This window comes from Eretmochelys imbricata, chromosome 1 (assembly GCF_965152235.1).
Source record: "Eretmochelys imbricata isolate rEreImb1 chromosome 1, rEreImb1.hap1, whole genome shotgun sequence".
Taxonomy (NCBI): Eukaryota; Metazoa; Chordata; order Testudines; family Cheloniidae; genus Eretmochelys; species Eretmochelys imbricata.
This window is the reverse complement of record NC_135572.1, coordinates 141,024,076-141,043,635: the sequence shown is the minus strand read 5'-3', so window position 1 is coordinate 141,043,635 and position 19,560 is coordinate 141,024,076. Positions and strand designations below refer to the sequence as shown.

At 42.9% G+C, this 19,560-nt stretch overlaps 1 protein-coding gene across 2 annotated transcripts in view; it reads left to right on the top strand.

The window, feature by feature from the left end:
* The window catches only part of MAP3K15 (mitogen-activated protein kinase kinase kinase 15), a 133,654-nt gene that overhangs the window by 105,386 nt on the left and 8,708 nt on the right, over window positions 1–19,560 (top strand). For both annotated transcript variants that reach the window (XM_077816560.1, XM_077816551.1), the window contains 6 exons: window positions 3,384–3,541; window positions 8,153–8,336; window positions 9,789–9,966; window positions 10,746–10,920; window positions 13,624–13,809; window positions 15,830–15,935. In XM_077816560.1, coding sequence (XP_077672686.1) covers window positions 3,384–3,541; window positions 8,153–8,336; window positions 9,789–9,966; window positions 10,746–10,920; window positions 13,624–13,809; window positions 15,830–15,935 — 987 coding nt within the window. The remainder of the gene's footprint in view (window positions 1–3,383; window positions 3,542–8,152; window positions 8,337–9,788; window positions 9,967–10,745; window positions 10,921–13,623; window positions 13,810–15,829; window positions 15,936–19,560) is intronic.

Genomic DNA, 19,560 nt, shown 5'->3' with positions numbered 1-19,560 from the left:
GCAATCTGGGTCCTTCAGCAGTCAGTATGATAAGAGCCAGCCTAGAGCCAGGTGAATTGTGCCCTTTTGGCTTAGGAAGCAACCTGATTTCTCTCTCTGATTTTGGTTCTTTGTGCTAAGGTTCTGGATTTTTAAGTCAGAGTGTTACTTGCAACTTTCCAGAAAGAGTATGTTAGGTTTTTCTCTAACTTCTCTGTTTGTAAGTTGTGAACCTAATAAAATCCTTCAAGCACCCAAGTGCATGTGCAGAGTTCTTCTACTGTGAATGGAGAGTTATTTATGTACTGACTGAAAATACATTAAACATTATAGAGCAACTTTACAGTATATAAGAGGGTACAAAGTGCATTTGACTTGGTGGCCTAGTAAAAGATTACAATAACTGTTCCAGACGAACTTGTTGCATGTTTTACTACTTTCTTCAACAATATTATAATTTTTAGCCTCAGTCTTGTAATCAGATCTGTACAAATAGATTGATGGCCATGGGACTCTGTACAGGCATGCAGATCTGTCCATGCAGATCAGATTGCAAGATCCGGGCCTTATTTTATTAACAGGTAGAATTGTAAACTCTTGTGTGCTTTAGCACTGCAATTCAGTATTCCAAGAATACCATTTTTGTTGTGTTATTCTTGTACTGATTGCTTGCTGATTTTGTTGTAATACTAATCAGCTAAAAAATGCAAAACCTAAGTGCTATCTAAAACCAAAAAACCCATATACAAACTGCATTTTATACTAAAACACTTCAGCTTTTGCAATCAACATATAATTGAATTTCTTTCATGAAGGTAAACCTTTTCATTTAAAAATGCTGTGACTTTTAAAAATTTTCATTTACATTTCCCAAGGTTTTAGTTTTTCACCCTTTTCTTATTATGTTGTTACTTTCTTTTTGACTGCCCCCGCCACTAGCATAACTCCGATGTGTGGTATTTAGGCATTTGTTTCTAGTGGTATTATGAGACTTTTATGTTTTAAATGATTTATGTTGTTTTGCACCTATAAACAAACTGATCTTTTGATTAAGTATAACTTCCTGGAATATATAATTATTACAAAAATCTCTGAGATGGGTAGCTATTTGAGTATGGTAAGTAAGTTGATAATGCCTGTTTTTTTTTTTTAATTATTGGTATTATATAATTTTGTAAACCTGTTTCTTAACTAACTAATCCAAAATTAATTTATTAACGTTCCAGGCAGAGCCTTTTCACTGTTGTCACTAGCATCTCTTGTAGCCCAGAGGAAACTGTATAATATGTGTTCCTCTTTCATGAGAGTTTATAGAGCTCTTCATATGTTTTGTACATGTAATATTACAAGTCTGTTAAGCCTGTTTCTTACTCAATAACTTTTGATGATTTACAGTTACTAAGACCCCTCACTGAGTTCTGCTTCCTCAATTTATTTCTGCTTGAGCAGCCAACTACACTTATGAAGTTAGTTATGAAGTTAGGGAAGTTTAGCTTTCAGACTTCTTTTTCCTTGAAGCAATGAGAATGTGCCTGTACTGTGTTATGGACCTGGAAACTGAAAATGACACTCTTCCATAGTGGCGAAGAAAACATACCACCCTAAAAAAAATCTTTCTTTGCATTAATTTATATCTGATAACAGAAGCATTCTTTAAAGTGTATGAAACTACATCTTATCATCATCAGTAATCATCAAACACATGTGCAGCCCAGCCCAGTCCCCCCCTCTGGATGGAACTCAGTCCATTATGATTGGATCCATCTGCTGAATGCCACGTGCTTCCTAAGTGCCCTGGGTCTTGATAGTGACTGGTCACTGTTCCTAACTTAGGGTCTTTCACATGCACTCTCAGGTGCCAAACCAGTGTCTGATCCTCCTTGGGCAGCAGGACCTTTCAATTAACTGCCCAGACCCTAGAACCAGCATCACAGCCCTCCCAAGCACTCCATTGCTTAGACATGTTTCCCCTGGCTGTGCGAGCTCTGATTTCCTAGTTAATCCCTTTAGGGACAATGTGGCAGTAAAGCAATGAATACAGGTTTAGCAAACGAATTTCTTAACCAAAGTTACATTTACTCTTAACAAAGCACAACACAGTTACAGATCCATGGAAAACAACAAAACCCTAAACATAACTCCCTGGTCTGATCTCACCCCATCTGAAAGCTCTAGTTCTGGTCAGTATCCTTTGGCAAGGCAAGCCTCCCCCCCCCACCCCGCCGCCTTTTCTTCCTCTCTCCAGCACAGCCTTCTGGTGTTGGATGGCCCCCTTCTTCAGAGAAGCAGCCTCCATAAATAAAGTCTCCCGTCTTTAGTCAGATGGTCAGGCAGAGAAATTGCATGCTCTCCCAGCTAGGTTTCTGTGTATGAAGTCCATTCAAAGTCACAGGTCCTGCTAGTAGAAAACCAATTGCTCCAGCAGGGAAGAGTCATTCCATGTTAATGGTCCTTGATGGCTCTCTCATTATTAGCCTCTTCAAGGTGTCGGACCCTCTAACATGAGCACACAGCATCTACAAGACACTTCCTTTGTCAAGATTTCATCACTACCTGGATGTCTGAACCCACCATGGAGAATACAATACAGACCAAACGTCACAGTGAAGGTTACAATCACTGGTATTCTCAGAACAAATGGGAATCCCCAAAAATGTGGAGTTCACAATTTGATGCAGACATTCACCCAGTTTGTGTCACACTTCTGACACTTGCCTCCACGAGGCTGTTTCTTTTGCTTTCTTTTACTCCGGCCCTGATATTTCATTTGTAATCTAGGACACTTTTTTCCTCTTTCTGGGAGCTTTATCTCTTTTCCAGATCTCATCTCTCTAGCCCTACCTCTTTCCATCTCGCTCCCTCTTCAAGATTTCTCATTCAGCTCCTGATCCTCTTCTGCTAGGCCTCACCCTCTCTCCATGGACTAGCTCACTTCGTTATTGCTGATGTTCGTCTGCTCTGTATTCCCACCAGAGGCTGTGAATACAGCAAAAAAGTATTCCCTCAAAGAAAACCTGTCAACTAGTTGGCTGCTCTCTCTTTTTATTCACATATCTTTCCAATTCATCATTTGCAGAAATGGAGGAAATTTGCAGAAATTTGCAGAAATTAGCTTAAATAAGGCAAGGGAGAGCTTTCAGATTGTACAGTAAATATATTTTCTCCCACCTGAAGTCCTTCATGTGAGGGGAAGAACTAAGAGTTTGTATAGAAAAGACCTGGGAAAATACAATCTTATGACTTAGTGTTGGTGGTGGAGTTTGACTTAGAGGGCTCACCTTTCACTCCTACAAGCCGCGTCTGAAGTGACAACCTGCAAGGGATTTAATGGTATGGTGTATTGGTTTGATTGATAAGAAAAACAAATATGTGACTTGTGTTCTTCCTTTTTTGTCTTTATTCAGGTACTTTGCAGTATATGGCTCCAGAGATTATAGATAAGGGGCCTAGAGGACATGGGGCACCAGCTGATATCTGGTCACTGGGTTGTACTATCATTGAAATGGCAACAGGAAAACCTCCATTTCATGAGCTGGGGGAGCCGCAAGCAGCAATGTTTAAAGTAAGAATTGTTTTATTTGCTGGATGGTTTGTGAACCTTGAAATAGTACCTGTTAATTAAATTTTCATATAGTTAATATTTACAAGTTAAACATTCTGGGCAATTTAATCTACACTGACATTGTAATTACCTGCCTTTATTGTTATATGAGTTGCTCTGCACTGGGTCAACTTCCAAACTGTGATCTCCTTGTACATGTGAATGATCCCATTTGCTTCAAGATGCATCACTCAGGGAAGTGCTGTTTCCATTGGGCAGGAAACAGGTCAGGACTCAATGTGCTGAGAAATGAGTGAGGATTTCTGAAAATTGCTGTTCCTGATCCCACCTTTCACTCCCCATGTTCCTCCAATCCTCTCGTCATCACCCTTTTCTACTCTTCACTCTATGCCTTCTTTCTTGGCACTGCAGAGAGTCCTGCAATTATTACCTGACAAATGCCCTCTCTGCTCCTTCAGATCTGTCCTTAAAAGCCTCCCTTCCAGAAAATCTATCTTGTCTTTCTAATGCTCCCATCCTGTTGGATGCCAAGAACCACCTGGGAGATACTGAGCACTTTCAGCTCCTAGTAATTTCCATGGGAGTTGAGGGTGTGCTGCCCCTTACAGCATCATTCCCTTAGATTGCCGGGTCTTTGGACTAGGGATGTGTCTTGCTCTGTTTGGTAAAGTGATGCACACACTGGTGGTGCTATATGCCTGGTCAGGAATAAAGAGACATAGAAAAGTGCTTTTAACTAACTTCTAAAATAAACTTTTATATCAGATCTATTTTTGTTCACTTTTTGTTCTGAATGCCAGTTACGGCACTTTCCAAGATGTGTATGATCTAAGTAATAAGATAGGAGGGCTGTGAGTCAGGAATCTATTCCTGGCTCTGCCACTGGCTTCCTGGAACAAGACACTTAACTTCTCATTATGCCTCGGTTTCCCCACCCATGCATTAAGGGAAATATCATCCACCTAACCAGGTAAAGCATGGCTTAATTCATTAATATTTGTAAAGTGCTTTGTGACCTTTTGGTAAATGTCACTGTGCAAATAGTGTTATAATTATCACTAGAGCTGTCACAATAAAATCAAATATCAACCATTAGAGACGGTAAATTAGGCTCCAGTCCAGCAAAGCACTTAAGCACATGCATCATTTTAAGCACGAGTAGTCCCATTGAACTCAAAAGAAAAAGAAATGGAAGAGTGAGGAATTTATAATAGTCTTTTGGTTACATAGTCTGGTTTATTAAATTGTCTGATTGATCCATGAACAGCAAAAGCGATTTCCATGTCATTGTAAATGTCCCTTGTGGTCAGTTTCTGTTAGCAGACACCTTTTCTAGTCTCTGGCCCTTTGTAGGACTGTTCTCTGCATGAGAAGGGAGATGTATCTTTTCTTTAAGACATGCTTTTGAGCTGTTAAAATATGGAACAATATTTTCAAAGTTCTGGATGCCCTGGTGGGCTTTGCACAAGTTCACAGAATGACTAGTGTGGGAGGCAAGCAGGGCCTTGCATGTTCCCTGATTTGCAATTGTGGAGTTTGCACAGATTTTGCCTTTTGCCACAAAATGGTATTCCTGAATCTCCTTTAATATTTAATGTTCCTTTATTTTTTTTAAGTTAAGTTTCTTGCCCTTCTGTTTGTGACCACAACCTTGGAAAAATGGACAGGGCATAAGCTAATTGCTGTCTGAGTCGGCCAAGAGTCTGAAACGGTAACTGTGAGAGGTGTAAACTGTCCCTTTCATCTCACTCAGGGCCCCGTGCACACCATGATTCTTTGGCCATGGAATTTGGCATTTTTCAAAGAATACCACCTAATTTAGCATTTTAATAATTCATTACAATATTTTATTGCATGCGTATCTTTTGTTTTCTGTCTCCCTCCCCACTGGGACCTGACTGCAGTTATGTCTTGCTTGGCATCTTTCCCCAAAAGGGGAACAAACCAATAGGACTATGGTGCATGGTCTCCTTGCTATTCTGTGGCACCAGTCAGGAAGAGGGTCAGATTCCAGTGTGCAGCCAGGAAGCTGGCAGCGCAGGCTAGGTAGATGGGCGGCCTAAGAGAAAAAAACAGCAAGTAGCCCAGGTCTGGAGAGCTGAGAAGATGAACCCCGGAAGCTGACTATGAGCTGGGGCAGGAGAAGAGGATTCTGAGTTGAACTGCATAGGCAGCATTGTAACTGCTAAGGCCTATAGAGCTGGGCCGTCGGAGAACACCGTGAAAAAGCCCATCGTTGGTCCAGCAGTAATCGTTGCTGAAAGTAATCATTGACCAATCGTACATCACGGAGTGTTTTCACCTGTGAGTCAGAGTTGTATGTATGTTTGGGGGTGGGAGGGATGGGAACAAAGGATATTTCATGGAGGTACAATAACCCTAACATTGCCACAGAATGTAGGGGTGCTTACTGCCAACTTTGGTTCCATAGTGCTGTGGAGAACACAGGGCCCTGGAGACAGGGGAGCATCTAGCTGTATAATAGTACTGATGAAGCTCCCATGTGGCTCTAGAAGAGTTTGAGTAAGGTTGGCTGAATGATTTGGGGAGATATATTCAGACTTGAACTAGCACCACTAGGCTTCGCTGAACAGTGGTGTATTTTGGCTTGGTAAAGTGATCTGTGGTATAGTGGTATAGTGATCTGGTGACATCTGTGCCATAATGTGATCTGCTTGTTTTACTGCCCCAGAGGAAGCTGCATTGTGAGAGCCCATTCCTAGAATGCATGTAGCAGGAGTCAAGGGTTGATGGGTCAAGAAGAATCCCACAATGTGAGGATCCGTTTATCAGAGCACAGGAGAGAAATGCTTCCCCATGCAGCTGGCTTCTTTTGCCGTCTGTGCTGCCCGGGAATGTAAATTATACAAAGCTGACAGTAAGAGACAATAACTATTTATTACTTAGTAAAGCACTGTATTTGGTGTGCATGGTGCTTTACAAATCAAATAGAGATGGTCCCTCAGACAGGTTAATTGAAGTGCAGAGTGACCAGGTGGCCTGCTGGTCACATAGTGAGTAGTAGCAGAGCTTAGAACAGCTATATGCCTATTAATTTGCTGCTTGGAATCTTACACTGCACAGGAAGTATTAGGTCTGGCTTTTAAAGGCATAGTTTTGGATGCGCATGGAGACGTAGCTTGGAAGTGGTTAATGCATTGACATTTTATACCCTGCACTAAAATTCTAATACAGGCTCTGCTGTTCAGCATTTTGGCTTCAGCCTGTATTGCGAGTAGACCTTACTGGATCTCACAAAGCTAAATTGCTAATGTAAATGTATAATAGTGCCACAGTGCATTAATAGTTATCTAATGTGATTATTCAGACAACTCTTTATTTTAGCAAGCTGCTGCCACTTGTTTAACCACTTAGCTACTATCTGCCTTGTGGCCAGCATAATTTCCAGGCTTCTGGTGCTTGGTCTCCAGAGTCTATTTTACATAAATATGTCAAGGCTGAAAAGAATAATTTTGCCAGATGTATACTGCATGTGCAGAATGTGTGGCACACATCTGGTGTAAAGGGTACACCTACACTGCAAAGAAAACCCCCTGCAGCAACGAGTATCAGAACTTGGGTCAGCTACTCTGGTCTCCTGCCATGGGGCTAAAAACAGCAGTGTGGACGTTCAAACTCAGGCTTCAGACCTGGCGAGGGGGTTGAGGCTCAGTCTCAGGGTTCTGCCCTCGCCTGAACGTCCACACTGCTGTTTTTAGCCCCACTAGAGATTTGCTGCTGTGGGTTGCTTGGTTTGTGTGCATTGTAGACATACCCAAAAATAGTTATGTAAAATCAGCCCTGGGGATTAAAAATGGGTAGCTCAAGCTGATGCAGAGGGCAATATCAAGTTACTATCCAGTGATGTTTTGAAATAAATTAAATATCTGTCCAATCACATGATCCAAATGTGGGATTACGTTAACCCTTTGAACATTGCGTAATTTCCAGTTGGCTGCCATTGAAGGGCTAAGAAAGACACTGGGTCTCAGCACTGGGTACAATGAGTGTATCTGGCAGCCGGGGACTGGGTGTTCGCCCTTTGTGCTGAGAGTGAGCACTGGGTAGTTTGGCATCTGCAAAGCGGGACAGGTCTGGGCACCAGACAGAGGGAATGGGCAATGAAGGGACTCAGCATTAGGGCTGGAAGTTGGTTTTGGTGTTTGGGGGGAAGTGTACTGAGAGGGTTCAGAGGGAACTGGGAGGGAGGCGCTGGCTGGCATATAGAATAGAAGGGCTTGGCGGTTAATAGTGTGGCTAGAGTCTGGAGCACTTGTGGTGAGTATGGTCAGGCCTAGGGGTTGCATGAGGCTTAGATAGTTGGACATGTCCATGTCTTGACATTTGAGTTGGGCTGGTGTAACCAGTTATGATACACATCTGCAGGGTTAAACATTTGCAGTAGAAATACAGCCAAATCCCCTACTGGCATAAATGGAGCCCCGTTGATGTTCCACTGACTTCAATGGACTTCTGCATTGCAGCTGTCAAACCCTCCATCTGCCGTCAATAGAGCTATGCCAGTTTACACCAAGTGAGGAGCTAGCTAATGGCCCTTTTGCAGCTGTTCATTTGAGGCCAAATAATTTTCTGTCCATATTTTACTTACAGGTTGGGATGTTTAAAATTCATCCTGAAATCCCAGAATCACTATCGGCTGAAGCAAGGGCCTTTATTTTGCTCTGCTTTGAACCTGATCCGAATAAGCGTGTCACAGCATCTGATTTACTCAAAGACCCCTTCTTAAAGCAGGTGAACAAGGGCAAGAAAAACAGAATTGCATTCAAGCCTTTAGGTAAGGAATTATCAGCCAAGTACAAGTCAACATCATTAAGTGTTACATAAAAAGATTTGAATCGTTAGCCAATTCCTCCCTGTTATTCAGGATGTTGAACAAACCAAGAAATCAACTGGAGTTAAACTGTAGAAAGTACCTTGTGATTTATATTTATATCTTGTTTTGCCTTGTGAAAAACTCCCCACTGGCCAAATGAATAAACCATTTATAATAAAATAAAAGTTCATTTGGCCAAGATTTTCGCAAGTTACTTAAACTTTTGGGTGCCAACCGAGAGTCACCTCAAAGAGGTCTAATATTCAGAAGATTGGTGCTCAGCACTTTCTGAAAATCAGGTCCCTTTTAAGATGCGTCAGATGGGTTAAGGGAACCCACATTTTAAGATACCCAAAGTACTAATCAGTTTTGAAAATCTTGGCCATGCACCTTGATGTTTTGTGTTCAATTTATACATATTGGACAGGATTTTCAAACATTGGTGCTGTCACCGTGCCTCAATGGTTCACAGAATACCAGATTCAGATTTTCTTCCTCAGCTCACCTGTTCTCATCCTCTTACCCACCCCACACCAGGAAAGGTCTGCAGGTGCCTTCTTCCCACACTAGGAACTGCTCCATGCCAAGCAACCTTGCTTCCTTTCCTTTTGCTGCAAGTGGCGGTTCCTTGTCTGACCAATATTGGGTGGCCCCAGCTCTTCCTAATATGACCACAGGCAACTTCCTGATGTGGCAAGTGGACGTGGGCCTACCCAGTAAACACAGGACTGTGAAGAGCCAGAAGTTGACATGTGTTTTTATTTTGGTGGCAATTTAAACTCCTATTTGAAGATTAACTGTGTCCTAATGACTATGCCAGAATTTTACACCCAACCCTCCCTTACAAAATATCAACAGTTTGCGATGGTGGAGACAAACACTCAGAAACTTGTATGGCCTTTTAGCCTCCTAGCCTAAATATGTACTCCCAGCCTGCAACACCCCTCCTGCATCGTATTTTAGTAAATGGGCCTGTAGGGCGATAGCGGGCACCCAACTACTCATTTATTTTTTTCTCGCTTCTGGATGAAATGGGAGGGATTGTAAGAGGCCTCTTGGCTTGTCCTGAAGGAGATAACAGAAGGCAGGGGATGCAAGAGAGGCAGATAGCTAGGAGGCCAGTGAGAGATCAAATCTTGGTCCCATAGTCGTGGCCTTGGCTGGGGAAATGGGATGCACTTGGTGTTAGTTATGTCATAGGAGGAAAATATTAATTAGCTAAAAATGCTGATTCATTATATTCACAATGACCAACCCTGCAGAATTACCTCTAAGTACCTTGCCAAATGAGCAAATTATAGCGTTCAGTGTTTTGGAGTTCTATGGTTTGAAAAGCACTGCCCTCTCTTACAGTTGTGTGATATACTTTATTAAATGATGGGTGTGGTTTGCTTGTTTGTGGTCTCTTGCTAGATTATAATCGTAGTGTGTCCCTCCCACTGCCAGTCCATGGGGAACAGGCTGGCAGTAGCAGCAGTGAACATGGCTCTGTCTCGCCAGATTCGGATGTACAACATGATATGTTCTTTGACAAGACAAAGCGATCTGTTTCGGAGAACCCAACGAAGCATCCCATTTCCCACTTATTAAGGTAAAGCTGTCTAATTGCTTCTGGCGTGACCTACACAAAGCTTATGCAGGTTAGAGTCACATCACATTTTGTCCAAGGCAATTTGAGCATGTAATGAATAGATAACAGATGTATTCGACAATTAAATCAGTTGCTTAATCAAAATGTCAGTTGATTTAAATATTGGTTATATTTAACTGATTCATGGAGATTTCCCCCAAATGTCTCCAAGTATTATGCCAGTTTATAACAGCAGATAAAGCATGGGGCACATGAGGGCTCCATAGATATTGGAGTCAGTGGCAGTCTTTCTGTTGATTTCAGCAGGATTTGGTTCAGGCCCTTGAACAGTAATTGCAAGTGTTCCCTCTATTTAAATACACATTAAGAAGCCTGGGAAGAAAATAGTGTCCTGATCAGAGAACATGAAACATGACGCCTTCAGATACATTTGTTGCAAAGTGTGCTCAGAATGAAATTCATGGTTATGCTCATTCTGTTTTATTTTCACTGCTTGTTATTGATTGACTTGGTGCAGCCTAAAGGGCCAGACTAAGCTGAAGTAAATTGGTGTAGTTCCATTGACTTCAGGGGTGCTAGATGAATTTTACCAGCTGGAGATCTGAACCGTCTTCAACAATGATTCTGAAACGAAAATTGCAGTGACAGTGAAATAAGATGAGATTAGTACTAGTTATTATTTATTCATCTATGTAAATATCCCTACCCACTTCCAACTGTGATTTGTTTTTTCTAATGCTTAGTTATGTCTTCTACATCTTCTCTTGTCTCTGCTCCAGTGTTCCTGATGAGAATTCTGCCTTAGAGGATCGGAGTGCTTCTCCTTCCCTTGAGGATAGAGATTCTGGTCTCTTTCTGCTAAGGAAGGACAGTGAACGCCGGGCAATTCTCTATAAAATTCTTAAAGAGGAACAAAATAAAGTTGCTTCAAACTTACAGGAGTGTCTTGCACAGGTAATATTTTAATGCTGCTTTTCGTGTTTAAAAAGGAAAATTAAAAATCCAGTAGTATGTAGCATTCCTCTTTTATGACAGATGAGAGAGGGTACTTGTAGATTTTACCATTCACAGCAACTCATCCTTCCACATTCCAGGTTTATACTGTACCCCTTTTCAGTGGTCACTGGCTGGTAGTCGCATCTGATTTTTTAACTTTCTGTTTCTTTACTGTCTTCCTCCAGGAAGAGATTTCTGTAATGGAATGCTAAACTGTATTATAGCATGTGTCACATGCCTTACTTGAGTGTGTAACAGCTATAGGTGGCAGTGCATTTAAAGATCTTCTAGAGTGCACTTCTCTCGTACTCTCTCTGTGATGGTAGCTCTGTAGCCAGTCCATATCTGGTACAGGACCCTGACCTGATAGTAGCAGTCTGAAACCTGTTATGTACAGGGAGTACATGACATGGTATCAGAAGTGATTTCCATTACAATTACTTTATACATTTAAACACAAGAGGAACTTAGGCAGGCAGAATGTAATTATCCAAACTGGAAACTGGCCAGGAAACTGGGGGTTATGACTTTACTTGTATGAGAAGCGCATATACATTGTAGTGGGGTGTTGGTTCAGTGTTCAACCAAAGGGAAGAGCACCACCTTCTGAATCATCAACATATAAACCCCAGCTAACCAAGTGTGTAGGGAAGTACTTGAACAACCAAAGGTAAAAATGCCTTTCTCTCAGGGACAAAATCTTCTTGAGTAGCCAGGCTGTGTGAACTGGTGATCTCTGCAGGTGTTGGAGGGAAAGAGTCCATTCCTCAGGCCACAGTGAGTATGTCTACACTGCAAATACAAACCCGCAGCTGGCCTGTGTCAGCTGCCTTGGGGTAAGGGGCTTGGTCTAAGGGGGATCCCAGAGCTCGAGCTGCAGCCTGAAACCAAACATCTACACCGCAATTAAACCGCCCATTAGCCCGAACGTGAGTCAGCTGGCCCGAGCCAGCTGCAGGTTTTTAATTGCAGTGTAGACATACCCATTGTGAGTGATAAGTCATTATGTTGTGCCCCTGCTCAATGGAGAACAATGGGTGTAGAGGTAGTTCCACCGGCACCTCCACCTCCCCCCGTTCCCTCCCCACAAGCCTGGCTTGCAGAACAAGAAGCCTGGAGCGTGCCCTAAGTGTGCTGAGTCAAGTAGGCTTCCAAAAGAACGGCAACAGTCCGACTGTATTTGAGGACCTTCACACCTACAGAGATAGAGGCAGGAATTTCCTTTTAGTGCGGAAAATCTCCAATAATCTAAGAGCTTGTGTGGTTGCATAAGTGTAAATTAATTCGAGCTGGATGAGAAATGAAACCAATTCTGATAAAAAAAATTAGACATTTTTGGGGCTTTTTTTGGTGGTTTTCAAGTGAAATTTTTGATGGAAACACTCCAAGTATGTTGAACTCCTAACATAGTCAGCAGGTGGATTCTTTACATACTTTTTGTATTCGGTATCAGTGCAATTAATCTGCAAGCAAGAAAACAGAAGTAAAATTTATCATCATCGGATAGAAATGAAAATGTTTGTCTCTAGTACGTTTTTGTCTTATATAAACCTCTCCCACCCAGAAATGATGGTGAATGAATTGGTTTAAAGTTCTGCTTTCTATTGGATCCTGAAAGTGTAGGACATCTTTGAAAACTACCATCTTAATTTCACTGGTCAATGCAGCTCTTCTTATTCATCTACATTTTCTCTGACACAAAACAATCTAAATTCTATTAGAGAAGCACAGACGAAGTCCAGGTAAAATGCTGAGTGGTGTCATGCCAGTGCACTGAGTCCTTTCTAGAAAGGGTGTAGTGCACAGGCCTTGTCTCCAGTGCTAAACATTGTGGACATGAGTGACTTGGTCTGACATGTTGAGCCAAGTTCAGCCCTAGCGTAACCAGGTGGAACTCTATCTCTTGCACTGTGGCTGAATTTAGCTCACTATCTGTATCCTGCCTTAACAGCCAACTTAGTCATGCAGTGCACTATTGCCTGCATTTTTGGAGAAAGCTGCAGTTGCAGTGAATTGGTAGAATTACATGAGAAGCCTATTGGAATGGAAACAAAGCAAAAATATATTTTAGGGCTTAAAATATATTTTAGGGCTGGTGACTGCTTCTGACACAGTGATTTTCATGCTGAGTTACAACAAATTCTTTCTGTATTTAACAAACTTACTAGGTCTTAATTTATCACAAGAAGTCACTAAACTGTAAATTATATACTAATTACACGTCTACTAATGGGATAAATTGAGAGAACCCATATTGTGACTGGACTTTCATATGATTGTCATCCTCTCTATTTACATACAGAGAAGCAAATATAAAGGGCACTGACTAAACAACTATGTATCCACTCTCTTTTCATTTCATTGTCCTCAAGGACAGTCATTACAACCCTTGGTTTTGTTTTCACAAAGTAAATGTTAAGTTACAGTAAATATAATTCTTAAGGTTTGACTAGAGCAGAGAATACAATACAAGTTTAGTATGACTTGCAGCTGGGTGATTAAAGTTCCGTCATTTGTGTGTGGTTGTGTGAGAAACAGCAGCAGCAAATATAAATTGTAACCCTGTAATGTTAGCACTGCTAAACCATTAGGTTCTTATCAGTGGATTTATTGTTTCTTCGTATGAGTCTTGATATAGTGCATTGAATACCTTTTCTCCAGAATTCTGAAGAACTGCAACTTTCAGTCACCCACATCAAGCAGATAATTGAGATTTTAAGGGACTTCATACGTTCTCCCGAGCACAGAGTGATGGCCTCCACTATATCCAAGCTGAAAATGGATTTGGACTTTGACAGCACTTCCATCAATCAGATTCACCTGGTGCTGTTTGGATTTCAGGATGCAGTACGTCCTCCCTTTGTCTAGAAGCAGAAGGGAGTGGCATTCCACTCTGATAAACGAAATCCCTGTACTCCTCTTCCTACTCCCAGGGCCTTCCTGGCTGAACCCCTGCTACTTCCCTCAGCTTTCGCTGCTCCCCAGCCCTGCTCATTCCTAATGGTCCCCTCCGCACAGCCATTCACTCCTATACCTCCTCTTGGCCCTTCTGTGTGATGTGTCAGGCACTGGGGGGGTATGTTGGGTAAGTGAGAGAGGTACTGGGATATGGTGAGCTGGGAGGTGAGAAGGGATGTGTGCTCGATGTTATTGAGGGTCCGGGGAAAAGGTCTGTTTGGAGGAGACCTGGGTAGTGGGGAACAGCTGTGTGGACAACCTAGGGTGAGGGAGGAGCCCAGTGCTTCTGTGCTGAGTCATCAATGCTAAATGGTCTCTCTTGATGCAGCAGTCATTGCTACCTGGCATACTGAGCACTATGCAGAGCTCTAGGTGCATGGAAATCTCAGTGCAGAAACACTTGGGCTCCTCAAGCACTACTGCCTGGTGCATGAGTAAGCCAAGGTCATTGGTGCTTCCTCAACGCTATGTCTTGGCACAGTGTGGGTGATCCCAGGGTCCTTGCACATACATCTCATCCCAGCAGGCCCCCGAGACATTGCTAGTGACGCCCACTAGGGCCCTACTCATCCCTGCTCTCTGTTTGTTGCCCCATCCTCACTTACACAGCAGAGCCCTATTTATCTGATCTAATTGGGACTGGATTGGATCATCAAAAATTTGGATAATCCAGAGAATGGGAAAGTGCGAGGCTGCAGTGCGATCTGGTGGTCACAGGAGAGATCACCTGCTTCTGGACCTGTGTGCATTGGTTATTTGGTTAACTCAGAGAGCTGGTTAATGGAGGGTTGGATAAATGGGGCTCTGCTGAACTCCCATATCTCCTTAGGGTCCCAGCTCTTTTGTTGTCTTGTCCCATGATAATCATATCAGGCCCTGTAGTTCAGGAATGAATTTGGCAACTGTGACGGGGCTTTTGTAAGGGCTTCATCCAAGATGTCAAATCCTAAGAGCATCGCTTTCCCTACGATCTCTCCTGCCCCAGAGGCCACTCCGATACATCCCACTGCCCCTCACTGTCCTGATTTTGTAGGTTTTTACAAAATATCAGAAGGTTTATATATTTTTGCTCGTCTGGGGGGAAAAAACCAGCTCAGGGCCGGATCCTTCAGCGCCTCCATGTACAGAATTTCCACTGGCTTCAGCGGGAGCTGGTGTTGCACGTGCAGTGACGACAGCAGCATTGTGCTGTTACCAGTGAACAACTTCCTTGGGGCCCCTAATAAGGTTGGTTGACTCCTCCTAAGCACCAGACAGGATCCCGTGACTTATACATTCCCTGTCATTATCTTTTTATTTTATTTTATTTAAATACATGACTGCTTGGCTCCACTATCTTACCTGGAAACCCATTCACCAATTTTTCTGTAAAAAAATACTTCTCAAATTCTTCTTATGCATTGACTATATTCCCTTTATGCCCTAGTTCTTGTCTTATCACATCTCCTGTTAATCCTATTCTGTCCAGGCTAAATAAGTTTTTGTCAGTCTCCCTTCATCTGTGAACCCCACCATTGCATTTATCAGTTTAGTTATTCTAAGCTAAATTGAAGAGTGTTCAAGAAACTCCTGTCTTTATATATATATATATATATATATGGGTGTATCCTTAGTCTTGCAAAATTTTAATTTTGTTTAGTATGGCTACAAATGCTGAGATATCTGAGTGGCTGCTGAGAGCACTGCATTTTATTAACATATGGGAGATTTGGAAGTTGTTGTTCATGAGCTGGTGAAGTCTGAACTCAGCATCTAATAATTTTAGTCTCAAGAGGAGAGGGTTGTGCTGACTTATACAATACAGATTCCCATTAATTTACAGAGCTTCATCTGAATCTTTACAAAACAAAGTTTTGTCTGTAGTGTCTAGGTCCTTGGCTGATGCTTTTGCTTATTTCTATACTTGTAGGTGAACAAAGTATTAAGGAATCATTTAATTAGGCCTCATTGGATGTTTGCAATGGATAACATAATTCGCCGTGCAGTCCAAGCAGCAGTCACTATTCTTATTCCAGGTAAATCAAAACACATCAGTACTAGTTTCTAAATGAAACACTTACAAAATGCATCATAAATGGTTTCACGTTCTTTCCAGCTGATTGATCCATCTAATTTCTGAAGGTTTGTTAGTAGCGGGGACATAGGGGCTTGAGTGATTTCTCTTCAGCTGGAAGGGACGGGGCGATGGACAGGGACAACAGTTTTTTCAAATTACCAGTGAACTAGGCTGCACAGAGTGAAATGGATTTACTCATTTATATTTGATAGTTTTATAACTGGGGAAACCTAATTCTAAAAGCTTTTGGAATTAGGCCATAACTTACCCTTAAACGGAAAGGGAAGTGCTTCATTTGATGGTCTCTGCGTGTATTCCATTGGAGGTGCACATGCGCTCCACACCCCTAAGACTGGAAGACTTTTCATTATTAGTGTCCATTGGTCCGTGCCTGTGGCCGCCTTCTCCTGGTGCTCCAACCAGGGGCGGTGCAGACCAACTGCCTCTCTAGTTCCTTCCTATCACCTTTGGTCTGAGACAGGGCTCCTCCATTATCCACAGTTTTAGCTAGTGTTCTTTGTTTATGTGTAAAAAGTTGTAAATGGTTTGTTCTTATATAAGTTTCCTCTAGACCTAGTTAGTTTTAGGAGCCATTGTTTGGGGGTACCTCTGCACTCCCCACGCCCATGTAGAGGATTCCTAGCATGTCCAAGATGCCAGGATTCAAGATCTCCATGGTTTTCCCCTGGGCCTTCCTGGTCAGCGGCAACCACAACACTTGTCTGTATTGCCTCGGGGAAGCTCACATCTCCTCCAAGTATAATATTTGTCGGTCCTTTCCTCACTCGACCCACCAACCCTGAGAGTTCTGACTTCAAACATTGCTGATGGATCGCTCAAGGAGGCCACAGTCCAACCTTGGCCCATCAGACCTTATGTACGTTGGGCAGAGGCACCAAGAAGCAGTCTTAAGAGCGTGGATGTGTCCACACTGGGAACAGAATTAAGGACTCTAGCAAACAGGACAGACATGAGAAGGGTAAGAGTAAACACTCTCACAAGAACGTATGTGAGAAATCCCCTTCTAAGTCCTCATCTAAGGAGAGGACTTTCTCCCCAGCGCATTCTATGTTGGGCGACACTCTGCACCCCAATATGGGTGTGTCAGGAGGTCCTAAGGAACACAGTACCAATTCCATGGCCCCAAGAGGCAAAAGTGCCCCGAGACCATCAACCCCTGAAGGAGCAGGACCGTCCTGTGTACCAACGGGCGAAAGGAGTGAGTGGACAAGTCCTATACAAGTGCTGACTTGGATGGAGGAGTATTCATTGGTACTGAGAACCACTCTCTGCTCAAAACTGGCACTGCCAGTGCCACCAAGAGACAGAAGCCCACCAGCAACAGTGGTCAGCTATGCTATCTTGGAGGATGTTACAGTCTGTGCAGACCCAGAATCACTGATTCTGTCCCCACACCATTATTTCGTCACTCATTGGTACCATCTACCAGTGGAAGCATAGTAAGACCATCACTGGTACTAACAGCCCTGCCCATGGACGCAGAGGCCTTGTGCTCCTCCAACAAGCCTGGGATCAGTGGGGAGAGCTTACCAGTCTTATCAAGACAGGAAGTCAGCTCCAGCAGAGGCTCTAAAATCTCACGGGCACCTTCTCACTCCCACAGGACCTAGCTTGGGACCAGTAGTACCCTTCTCCCTGGAGACCACCTCATTATCCCTATGAACTCTGTCAATGGCTTTACTGGGGTCCCAGGGATCCCTCTATGAGACATCCTGAATATAGACAGACAAGAATGCAAGTTGAGGAAGAACCCCAACCCACTCAGGAATGCTCTGAGGAAGAGAAACAACTCAACAAGGCAGAGCCACTAGCCACTGTGGGGATATCATTGTTCTCACTAGATGAGGCAGTCACACCAGCCCCACCACCTGATGACTATAGCAATTTTAGGATCTCCTAAGGAGAACTGCAGACATGCTTCATATCCCCCTGGAAGAAGCATAGGTTATCCCTCATACATTACTGGATATCCTTCAAAGTTCAGATCTTAGCAAGGTGGCATTGCCAATCAATGAGGCTATATTAGGTCTAGCCAAGATGGTCTGGTATATTCGAGCCATCTGTGCTCCCACTCTGAAAAAAACAAAGGAGAAATATTTTATACCGTCTAAAGCGGCATAATACTTATTCTTGCATCCCACTCTGAACTTCTAGTGGTGCAGGCTGTCACTGAAAGGAACAAGCAATATCAACCCAGATCTACACCCACAAATAAGGAGGCCAAATGTCTAGGCTTCTTTGGGAGAAAGAACTACACTTCCTCAAGTTTACAGTTCTGAATAGCAAACTATCAGGCTTTAATGGCCAAGTATGAGTTTATTAATTATAATCCGTTCTCTAAATTTGTCAACCGGCTGCTTCAAGAACACAGACTTCAATTCCAAACAATCATCAAAGAAGGTAAATTGCTAGCCAGGTCTGCCCTCCAAGCTTTGGTAGATGCAGCAGATACAGCCTCCCACTCGATGGCACCATCTGTAGTCATGAGGTGGGCTTTGTGACTCCAATCCTCCGGTTTTCCCAAAGAAGCCCAATCAACCTTGGAAGATCTGCCCATCAAGGGAAATAACCTGTTCATTGAGAAGACGGACTAACCATTATATACCTTTAGGGGCTCAAGAGCGACATTCCCTTTGCTGATATTTGGATGGATGATGAACTTAGAGCATGCTTGGAGACCGTACAGTCCATCCTCAACAATAACAGAAAATGCTAAGCAGCAAAATGGAAGAGATTCTCCTTATGACATCAATTCCAAGACTCCCAACAATTATGACCTACCTCCTCTCTCTGAAAACATCGAAGTTCTCTAGTGCACTTGGCGGCTATTAGTGCCTTTCACCCTCCAATGGACAAGTATTCAGTCTTCAGCTACCCGACTATAGTCAGGTTTCTGAAGGGACTTGTCAAGATCCTTTCCCCCAGTGCTGAAATCTACTCTGACGTGGAACCTCAATCTAGTCCAGTCAGCATTAACAAATTCTCCCTTCGAACCTTTAGCCTCAAGTTCCTTCACTCCTCTGTTCATGAAGGTTGCCTATCTGGTTGCTCACCTCAGCCAGAAGAGTAGGTGAGCTGAAGGCCCTTGCGGTTGACCCACCTTATATGTCCTTCCATAAGGATAAAGTTTCCCTGAGGTTACATTCTAAATTCAATCCAAAAGTAATCTCATAATTCCATCTGACTCAGGTCATCCACTTACCTGTCTTCTATCCAAAGCCTCATGCCACCACAGAGGACAGTGTCTATTGAGCCTTGACCTTTTACCTACAGTGGACAACATCTTTCAGGAAATCTCCTAAATTATTTGTCTCCTTTGCTTCCCCCCTCATACATTTAGCCATCTCCTCACAGAGACTTCCTAAATGGATTTTGGGCTGCGTTCTGCTTTGCTATGAGTTGACAGCAATTGCTCCCCCACAGCGTGAGAGATCACACCTGACGAGAACCCAGTGTACATCTGTAACTTCATGTAGAGATGTCCCTCTTCTAGAGATTTGCAGAGCAGCAGCGTGGGGCTCTGTGCGTACCTTTGAGACATTTTGTCCTGGTACAAGCTTCTA